Here is a 10319-nt window from a genome sequence, read left to right as displayed (position 1 = left end):
ATCATTCCAACTACCTGGCACTCCGCCCTTTAACAGGTGACACTCAAGATAGATTTCCATAGGCTTTTTTTTTTTTTTTAAACCAACTCCAGACTGGAAGTTCCTCTTCTAGTCTAACTGGAGTAAGCAGTGCTGCAATCTACCTTCAGCTCTGCACTTCCTGGGTGGAACCTTTAGTGCCTGAGTTTCATGGAACCTATAACGTAACCCTGTGGAATACCCACATTTTAGGTAGAGAAGGAAAAACAAAGGGGCAAGCCCTGTTCCAGAAACAAGAGGAGCAAGAAGGCCCTATAGGACCAGGAGACTCTCCTGGTCCTGGAGCCAGGGCCAGGGCAACCTGGGCATTCTGCCCAGAGCACAGCTGGACAGATCAGTGGTAGATGACACCGCACAAAGAAGCAAGACTCCAGTGAGGGAAGGCAAGGGACTTGCCCCAGCCAAGGGACAGGCACCAAGGCAGCCTGGCAGGTGGGGCCTGTGGGGGAAGGGGCAACACAGGGAACCTGCTGGAAACAGAGAAAGGATGCAAGGGGTGAGAGGAACCGGTGAGCACTAGCTCAGGTGGAGGGAGGAGATGGAAGAGACAGGAAGATGCAGATAAAAGCAGAGGACAAGAGGTCCACTCATAAAGAGCAACAGAGATGGATAAAGACGGGAGAGCAAAAAAAAAAAAAAAAGGAGACCAGGACTGGGTGGGAGAAAGGTGGGAGGGAGCAGGAAATCGTGAAGACACAGGGGCCTCCGGGGGTTCCTGCCAGGCCAGCCCACCGCTCCAGTCCCTCCCCTTATCTGTCACTCAAGGCGTTCAGAATCCCCTCCCCCCAGGGCTGGCCGGGGGAGCTCGCCTCCCACCCTTCCCCAACCCAGAGGCTCCCTTCCCCAGGCCCCCTGATCGCCGCCCCCTGGGACTGGCTGTGCAGCCCCGATAGATGGTGGGGGGCCCAGCTGGTGTGTTATCAGCCTCCTCCAGGAGCGAGCCTGAGCCACTCAGCGGCTGCCAGCTTGAGATTAGGCCCCGGAGGGTCATTAAGCACCGCCCTGGCCCGGACCCAGCCTCCTTTCCCTCCCTCATCTGGCCAGGCTGGCAGGTGGGAACGGGCGATAAGGACTGGGGGCTCTGGGGCCAGCAGCCCCATGCCCCCTACCCCCTGCCAGGGCAGGAACATGGGGTGGGGGGAAGGTCAGTGCCAGCGCGGCACCTGCAGGGACCCCAGGGTCCCCAGCATCCTGGGCCTTTCAGCATGAAGAGGGGGCTGTGGAGGCTCCCAGAGAGGCCAAGGCAGGGAAAGGGTGGCCGGCCCCAGGAGCCAGACAGGAGGCCCCTGCTGGGAAGCCTCACAGGTGGGAGGGGCGGGGCTTCCTTTCCTGAGCGTTGGCAGGGTGCTCCCGGGGCCAGACCTGAACCCACCTCCACCCCTCAGAGACAACGGTTTGGAGGGGGGGCAGCAGTGGGAGGGAATGGAATGGAGCTTCCTGCAAGGAGAATCAGATCCAGGCAGCCAAAATCAGATCAGGAGGTAAGGGAAGAAGGGGGTGTTTGTGCCTTAGCAGAGGCCCTCTAGTAACCTCCATCTCTCCTTCAGTAACTAAGAGGCTGGTCCGGCTGCCACCCTGGTTCTGCCCTCTGATCTAGTCAAGGAGGGCTTCCGAGAGAAAGAAGAACCTTGGCAGGGCCAAGAAGAAGGAATATACAGAGTTTAAACTGATGAGGTGGGTAGGAAGTCATCGGTCCACAGGGGCACAGCCACAATTCACAGACCTGAAGCTCAGAGAAGGAAGGCAACGTGTCCTGAGTCACACAGCAGGCAAGGGTAGGCCTGGGTGGGGCACAGACCCTGCCGTCCCCCTGTTCAGGGCTCTTCCCACTGCTGCAGGCTGCAAACTAGACCTCCGTGCGGTGAGAAAGGATACTTGGGCTTTCAGATGGGTCTCCCCCCCGAGATTCTGGCTGAAGCCTTTGATCAGCAAGGCAATGGCTGTAATGGTGAAGTGAGGGGGCTGGGACAGGTTGGGGCAGCTGGCAGAGGGAGATCATCGGGACAAGGTGGACTGCCGCCTACCCTCTAGCCCCACTCCTCTGGATCTGGGGTGCTCCTGGGTGGGTCTGTCTCAGGTTGCCACCCCAGATTCTGCCTCTTCCCATAAGAATGACCGTCAGGGGGATGAGGGGTCTCCAGGGTCAGACGGCCCCTGGTTGAGTATGTCTCCTCCCCCCTCCCTCCTGCTTCACTCTCCAGGGAATCCAGGTCCCTGACTCCACCCCCACCGAGGACTGGAAATCAGTGACACTGGTGAGGATGATTCTACTCCAGCTTTGAGACGAGGCTGGCCAAACCATCCCCAGGGGGGAACCTGAGCTCAGAGAGGACTATGGCTCTACCAAAGTCACATAATAAGTCGGCAGGGACATAATAAGGGGACAGGGACTCAAAGCCGGGCTTCCTGAGTCTGAGCCCAAGACTCTTGGAGCTTGCTAGAGCTGGCTGGAGGAGGGATGAGTGAACCATGGGCAATGCCAGGCCACGTGGGGGTAGGGAAGGACTCCTGCTGCTGCACCGAGAAGGGCCCAGAATCCCAGCGTTAAGGGCAGGCCAGGGGAGGGGTGTGGGCAGGAGGGTCTCCACCAGGTGTAGAGTGGCTGAGCTTCCTGGCCGCAGGGGCCTCTCAGAGAGGGCTTCCTGGGTAATCCTCCAAAGCCACTGTGACAGTGGTCCTGGAAGGTAATTGTCAGGATTCGGAAAGGAAGACTGTGCCTGGCTGTAAGCCTGAGGGGCTATTTCTGAACCTGGGAGCATCAGGCCTGGAAGTACGAAACATCTTTATTTCACAGAAATAAGAGCCATTTGCACGGTGAGAGGGAGACAATATGAGGCAGGGAAGGTGATGAGCTGACTGTCCTCTTCAGAAGGGTCTTCTGAATTGAAATGGGTGGGAGACCTCCCAGGAAGTCATAGCTTCCCCATAGGGTCATAGCTGAGCTCCAACACTGGGCACAGCCTGAGCTCCGACTTTGGCTGGTGACCATTCCAGCGAAGGTGCGCAGTGGCAGTGTGGGGTTGGAAGAGTCGGCCCCTTACTGCAGATTCCCACACAGAGAAGGAGCAGCTTGGGTGGTGAGTTGAACATCCATCGCAGACACCTGGGCTCAGGGCTGGGGCCCACAGGCAAGCGCGGGTCACATGGGGGTGCTCCGGACCCTGCCCTCCTCTTCGGGGACATTCTCATAGGCATTCTCGTGCTCGTTGGACCTGAAAGAGGATGACAGGGGTCATCACCCCTTCCACCCCACCCCCTTCTCTCTGTACTGGTGAGGGCAGTATCTTGCAGGATAAATAATACTTGAGTGCCCACATCTGGTCCCGGGCGCACCTGAGACTGGGGGCCTCTCAACACCCTTCCCTGAGCCCCATCTCTCTCCTCCACTGAGCTCCTCCCCCACTGGGCCCCATTGAGCAACCTCCTCATGGAGCCCACCTTCCCACTGAGCTGCCTCCCTTACTCACCCCTCTCTCCACACTGAGTCCCAACTCACCCCTTCAGAGGCCCCTTCCCCCACTGCACTCCTCCCTGTGAATCCCAGTCCTCTGGTGAGCCCCTCCCCCCCCCACATCCCTACCCCCTTACTGGGCCCTCTCCCCAGCTGAGCCTCAGGTCCCCAGGGAGCCCTGCACCCTCACAAAGCCCCACTGCCACCACCGTGAGCTCTTCTCTTCACTGAGCCCTTCCCCACATGAGTCCTTCTCCTTCTCTGCCCTCCCACCTTCTATCTCCCACCCTTCAGAAGCACCTGGTCCTTCTGGAGTGTAGGGTGGTTACCCTGTGCCAGCACCTCACCTGAAGCTGGCTGCCATCGAGGAGTACCTTCCGTCTGTTCCTACCAGGATTCCATCTGCCTTGTTTCCAACGGTCACCATGTTCATGGGCTCCCTGTGGACGATGCTCGTCAGTAGGGCTCCCTAGGCCCCTACCTTCTTTGTTCTCCCTCCTCCCCCTTGTCCAGTCAGGCCCTGTTCTAGGCTCTGGTTCTCACAAGTCCAAGGGCAGAGGCTGGCCCTGGGCAGAAGCCCTTCTCTCCAGCAGGGCCCGTGTCAGTATCCTGATTCTGGCCCCACTCCATGGGCCTCCACACCCTTCTTCCTGCCCCAAGGAAGGGGCCTCAGGTCCCAGCCTGAGATTCGCAAAAGATTTATCCGAGGCCTCCCACTTTCTGCAATTTGCCTTCTGGCCTCAGCTTAAGACCCAACAGGATTTAGTGTCTGCCCAGATTGCCACAGGCCTTTCCCCAGGGAACTAGGTACAGACACGGTCAATGTCCACTGAAGGCAGAGCTTGGATCAGTTGAAAAAAGAAGCATTTCTGACAAAAAGCTCTTGGCCTCGTACTCAAGTTTAAATAAACCCAGTGACTGTGGCCTCTGCCCCCACCTACCTGGAAACTACTCTTCCAAGGGTCACGGGACTCTTACTGCTGCATGTCCTTTGGACACCCCACAGGCACCTCAGACTTAGTATGTCTCAAGTTAAACTCAGCAGTTGCCCCCAGATCTGCCTCCTGTGCTCTGTGCCCGTGACTGGTACTATCAGAAGCCTGGACTCACCTTTGTCTTCCTTTCTCCTGCCCCCTGCCGTCCCCATCCACCAACTTCTGGGGACCAGCCCCCCAAACAGCCCTCACGCATGGTGCCCCTCCATCCCCTCTGCTCCCTCCAGAGTCCAGACTCTCTCCTGACCTCATGCTCAGCGCCCCCGCACTGCCCTTCTCACCTGCAGGCTGGTCCCTACCCCACACATGTGCCGCGGGGCAGCCAGAGTGGCTGTGCTCAGGTCAGCTCTCATCCCAAGACCAGCGTCCGAGCTCTCACCGGATTCCCAGTGCACGAAGGATGAAGCCCAAAGTTCGGGATATAGGTGTACAGGCTCTGCCGGGCCTGGGCCCTGCCTACCTCGCCAGTCTATCCCACGCCTCCTATCGCTCTCTCCACTCATGACTGCTGTGTTCCTGCAGAGGCTGCGCAGGGCCTTGGCTAGCACCCCGGCACCAGGCCCCTCCATGGGAGCTAGGAGCAGGTGCAGCCTTACCCCAGGATTGGCCAGCACAGAGTGGACTGGATTTCAGCCTGCCCCCCTCAGCCTCAGTGCCCTACACTGTGGACCCCAGTGGCCTCGATGCCCTCCTCTGCCAGCTGCAGGGCTCTTTCCGTGCTCCCGCCCTATCCCGAGGAGTGCTCCTCTGCGTCCTTCCGTGCTCCCACTCCACCCTGAGGAGTGCTCCTCTGAGCCCTTCTGTGTTCCCACTCCACCCTGAGGAGTGCTCCTCTGCGTCCTTCAGCCTCAGAACACACGTGCAATTGGAAGCCTTCTTGGACTGCCATCCCCGGCCCCCCAGGCCAGGGCAGGCCCGGCACTGCAGTCCAATTACCCTTTTACCATTGGTGCTTGCACTGGGATCCCTCCTTGTCTTCTGGTCTGGAAGCCGGAGGGCTCGGGGGTTGTGTCTGTCGGTCCCACTGACCCTCAGTAACCCTGCATGTGGCACAGCACCTGACCCTGAAGAAAGATGGAGCCTTTCTTCCCAGAGGTTTCCACAGCCCCCATCAGGCTGGGCCAGCGTCCTGACTCTACAGACAGAAACACTGAGACCTTGAGAAGAGAAGACATGGTCCCCAAAGCTCGCAGGGAGTGAGCACCAGCTCTGGAGGCCAGCAGAGCCCGGTCTGAGGGCCAGCGAGCCCGACCTCCAGTCCCGGAGAACTTGGGCCTCAGTGTCACTTCCGCACAGTGGCAGGACCGGACTCAGGGTCTCCGAGGCCCTCCTCGCGTTACTGGAGCAGTAGTGGTCCTGGGGCACTCCCTGCCTGCCCCGGCCCAGACCCTGGCCCCCCCACCAGCAGCACTCACGGCTCTTCCTGGCACCAGAAGCGGTTGACAGCAAAGGCGATTGCCACCAGGACCAGGAACACGGCCACAGCGATTAGGCCCTGCATCCAGGGCTGCAGGCTTCCCAGGCCTGGAAAGAGGGGCGCAGGGATGCTGCAGCAGGCTCGGCAGCAGTGGGGGCTTCGAGTGCAGAACGGGGTGCGGGGAGGGGCCCCAAGGCTGTCAGCCTGCTGCCAGGACCAGAGGAGACATTCTGGGGCAGCAGGGCAGCAAGGAGGACCCACCTGATTCCACTGAGCTTAAGAAGGGATGGTGGGGTGGGGGAGGGGTGCCTGGGGGGCTCAGCCAGTTAAGCTTCTTACTTCAGCTCAGGTCATGATCTCACAGTTCGAGCCCTGCAGCAGGCTCTGCGCTGACAGTGCGAAGCCTGCTTGGGATTCTCTCTCTCTGCCCCTCCCCAACTTGTGCTCTCTCTCCCTCTCTCTCTCCCTCTCCCTCTCTCTCTCTCTCTCTCACACAATAAATAAACTTTAAAACAAAAAAAGAGAGGGACGATAGTTGGAAAACAGGAATTCAAAGAAGGAATGAAGAGCCAAGGGAGGGACAGCCCAGAGGCCCCCACCTATCCGTCCGTGTGAGTCACATTCAGGACCCCCTACAAGTGCCTGGGCCCCAAGGACCAAAGAGCAGCCCCCTGGACAGCCGGCCTGGGCCCTGCCAGCCAAGGGTGGCTCCTCAGCTGCTAGAAGCCTGGAGCAGTGAGAGCGGAGAGGACCGGGCTGACATCTGGAAGATCCTGTTCGGTACTGACGTTGCTCTGGTCCTGGGTAGGGCGTGGGAGTGTGGGACAGGCAGGGCTGCTCAGCCGGGGGAGGGGGGCAGGAAGGTGGGGGGACAGAACATCTTTGGAAAGGCAAGGCAGAAGGGCCAGCTCTCCTCCAGACTGTGGGGCCCAGGAAGAGAGCTTCAAAATCTGGGCTCCTCTTGTCTCCTGCAGCTGCATGCCTACGGACTAGGCCAGAGGCCAGGTTGAGCCCCCATCCGTCACCTTCTCTACCTTTTGACCTTTGACCTTCGACACCACCTTTAACCCTCATGGTTTCCCAGAATCTCTGCCCTGAGCCACAGGCAGCCCCAAAGCTCTCCCCTCCCCCAGGCATCATGGTGTTCCAGGAGCCTGAGGGAGTGTGACCCTGCAGAGGACAGACAGGCAGTAACAGGCAGGTCTCAGGAGGGGACAGAGGTCAACAGGAGGCTCCTGAGGGTCGTGCCTCCAGGCTAAACCACACGAGTCCCTAGTGCCATCCTGTACTTTGAGGGGTCCAGGCCGGGCATCAAAACCTCACTCTGCCTCACTCTCATTCAGAAGTCCTTCCTTGAGTCTCCCCTCAAGGTCTCCTGGTGCAGTGAAGGCCCTGCCTCCTCCCTGAGCTCTCGGGGCCTGGCAGGTATTGGGAAGACGGGAGGGATCTGGGAACTCTCTGGCCTGTGGCCAGCTCAGCGTGGATGTCTCGACTTCCATACTCGCCAAAAGCCACGCTGTGCCCTCTCGTTCGCCCAAGAAACAATGGTTCAGACCCATTATTTCCTCAGGTCAGTGACTGGGCCTCGAGCCCTGGGAGCTCCCCACCTCCTGCCTCCCCAAGACCCCACAGCCATTCCCTCCAGACACACAGGGAACCCCAGTCCCTGCTTCTCCTTCCCCACGGCTCTGAAGTGAGCCTATGAAGGGACAGAACCTGGGGAAAGAGGTGATCTGAGCTCCGTCCCTGAAGGAAGACTCCCCTATCCTCCTTTTTGACCTCAAACTTTCACTTTAAGTTCTTTCCAGCTTATCTCTTAAATCAGGCAAATGAGGATAAAGCATCTCCCGAAGGGAAACCAAAACCACCCTCAAGCAATCAGGACTGCCCTGAGCTAGCAAGACCTCTGCCCACCTGTGATTGACCCCAAGACAAAGAGCTGACCTCACTGCCCACCTGCAGGTACCCACCTACCTTTTCCCACATTTTCCTTACAGTAAACCTGGAAGTAGTTTCTCCACTTTAGGGATAGTCTTTGAGATGCTGCTCCACTGTCTTCCCGGTGTCGGCCTCACTGAAAGAAATTTCTTTCCTGTTTGTTTCCCCACCACTTGTCTCACTGCCTTTGAATTTTGTCAGCGGTGAGTGGCCAAACCTGGTCTGTTAGGGCCCCGGAGCCAGGAGCTCCTACACCCCAGCTACATCCCTTCTTGCTCTGCTGTGTGATCCATACAAGTTATTCAACCTCTCTGATTTTCTGTTTCCAAGAGGGCTGCAAGGCAGAGGTGAAGTAGACATAGATGTGAGCTCAGGGCCCCTGCAAAGGAGGGGTACTCTGGAAACATCTTTGCCAGTGCCCTCTGGACCCAAATCCCACCTGCTGAGTCCCCAGACTTTGGCTGCAGATAGGCCTCATGGCTTCCGGCAGACACTGGCTCCCAGGGTGTGGTGCTTTACTGGTGTGAAGCTTTCCCACACCCAGCCCTGGCCACAGCCCTGGGAAGTAGGCAGGACCAGTTTACTGTCCTCATTTTATGGATGAGAAAACTGAGTCTCAAAGAGGAGCAGGCTGCAAGACACAGGCAGAGCTGGCCAAAGCTCAGCTACGTGGTGGGGCCCCACTGGGGCGCCGTCCTCTCCCCAAGCCCAGGAAGCAGGCCAAAGACACAGGCAGACTCCGGATGATGCCGCCTCTCCCCTGGGACAAGCCTGCCGTTTGGGGGCGTTGCTTGGGCCCACTCCTTCCTTGTAGCTCCTGACCCCCTGTCCTTAGGACCCCACCATCTCTAGGGCAATTTCTGCTCCTAGATCTTGGGTTCAACTCCTCTAGGTCTCCAGTCCTAGACCCAACATTTCCCCTGCTCCCTGCATTCCTGTCATGGAAAACAATTCCCTGACAGAAGCCTTGCTCAGCGATCTCTGCCTTTGGAGGGTCCTCCACTGAGCCCAATCCCTGCTCCTCCTTCCCAACTATCTTAGTCCAGGGTGGTGAGGGAGGTCAGAGGGCCACCCTGTCCACCCCCGGGTTACCAGCACCCAGCCCAGCTCTCCTCGCCACAGCCACCAGGGCAGGCCCAGTCCTGTGCTACCTTGTTGACAGCTGGCGGGTGGCACTGCCGTGAACAGGCCCAGAATGAGCAGAATGAGGGCCGACATGGCTGCAGGAAGCTTCTGGCACTTCTCTCTGGCTGCTGGTAGCTGGGCTCCTGGAGCTGCTGTGGAGTCCGTCCGTGTCTGCCTGAGATCAGCCCCGGCTCAATCTGGCCCCGGAGGAGAGGAGCTAGTAAGGAAGAAGGCGAGGGAGGAAGGAGGGGAGGTTGAGAGAAACTGCCCTCCCTCCCATGGTAATGAGCTTCCAGGCCTGGCCTCCCCTGGCTGGTGCCCTGCCCACTCAAGCTGGCATTTGAGGTCATCTCTCAGAGGCTGGGGAAGAAAGCAGGTCTGAGGACCAGGGAGACTGGAGGAGAGTTGGTGCCTCACCTCCAATCCCCCAGGTTTTGTGTCCGCTCCCCGTTCCTGGCAGCAGGGCGGGGTTCTGGGGAAAGGAATGACACATTATTGCTCCTGCGGGCGGGGCAGGCAGGGTGTCTTGGAAAGGTGACAGTGGGATTAAGAAATCTGTTGTCAGGCTGCATAGCAGGAGCTCGGGGAAAACCCCAGAGGCCAGGGAAAGGTCAAAGCTGGCCCTCCCCAGTGGCCTGGCCTATTTCCTGTTCTCCCCCTCACCTGTCCCTACTCAACCAAGCCAGACCAAGGGGCTCCAGTCCTGGGACTCAGCCCCGGCTTCTGTCCCTCCATCCCTGACCTAGCTCAGTAGCTCTGTAATCTTCCCTCCCCCATGGGGACAATGACAGTGGGCCTGAGGGTCCCAGTCCCCAGACTGCCCTATCCAACCCAGCTGCCCTGGCCTAGGTCAGATTTCCTCGTGGCCCCAGATGTGGTTCCCACCAGCTGGGTGGGACCTCCCTGTGACAAGGTCGAGGCTCAGTCAGAGGCCTCTATACACACCTTCTGATCCACCTCCACCCGTCGCAGGGAGACAAGCGGGTGAACACAGCCCTGCTGTGGAGGCAAAAGAAGAACATCCCCAAGTGGAAAGATCCAATGGCGGGAGAGGTGGGCCCTGAAGCTCTGGGCCCTCAAACTGCAGGATCACATGGAGTCCGTCTGGCCCTCCACCTAAGGAACTAAGAATGACCCAAGTACCTGTCCAGGTCTGGGACCAAAGGTCATGCCGGGCCTTCTTGCCTCACACCTCCCCAGGAGTACAGGAAGCCAGAGATGCTGAGAGTCTGACTCCACAGACAACAAGAGCAAAGGACGCAGCGTCTGGGGCAATGCCTCAGAGGGAGGGTCCCCAGAAGCCCCTCCACAGTCTCCCTGCTGCTCACAGGACCTTGTAGGCACCCCTTTCTAT

General features: G+C 58.9%; 1 protein-coding gene across 1 annotated transcript; it reads right to left on the bottom strand.

Moving 5' to 3' along the window:
• Positions 1-2802: 2802 nt before the first annotated feature.
• PDZK1IP1 (PDZK1 interacting protein 1) lies at positions 2803-9191 on the bottom strand. Its single transcript, XM_039219774.1, has 4 exons — positions 8992-9191; positions 5901-6009; positions 3838-3930; positions 2803-3251 (listed from the first exon to the last, which is right to left on the bottom strand). Exons 1-4 carry the CDS (start codon positions 9056-9058, stop codon positions 3179-3181), a joined length of 342 nt encoding a protein of 113 aa, XP_039075705.1. The 5' UTR covers positions 9059-9191; the 3' UTR covers positions 2803-3178.
• Between the last annotated feature and the right edge of the window lie 1128 nt (positions 9192-10319).

Source organism: Hyaena hyaena, unplaced genomic scaffold, assembly GCF_003009895.1.
Source record: "Hyaena hyaena isolate Hyena2069 unplaced genomic scaffold, ASM300989v1 scaffold_831, whole genome shotgun sequence".
Classification (NCBI taxonomy): domain Eukaryota; kingdom Metazoa; phylum Chordata; class Mammalia; order Carnivora; family Hyaenidae; genus Hyaena; species Hyaena hyaena.
Note: the sequence above shows the minus strand (reverse complement) of the source record. Positions and strands in the feature narration are given on the sequence as shown.

Bases quoted from the DNA above. Each gene is read 5' to 3' on its own strand.
- PDZK1IP1 (XM_039219774.1), bottom strand. From the start codon at position 9,058: ATGTCGGCCCTCATTCTGCTCATTCTGGGCCTGTTCACGGCAGTGCCA. The intron at 3,931-5,900 runs GTGAGTGCTGCT...CATCGTCCACAG, and splicing joins TTCTGGTGCCAGGAAGAGCC to GGAGCCCATGAACATGGTGA. The intron at 3,252-3,837 runs GTGAGGTGCTGG...ATCCTCTTTCAG, and splicing joins TCGATGGCAGCCAGCTTCAG to GTCCAACGAGCACGAGAATG.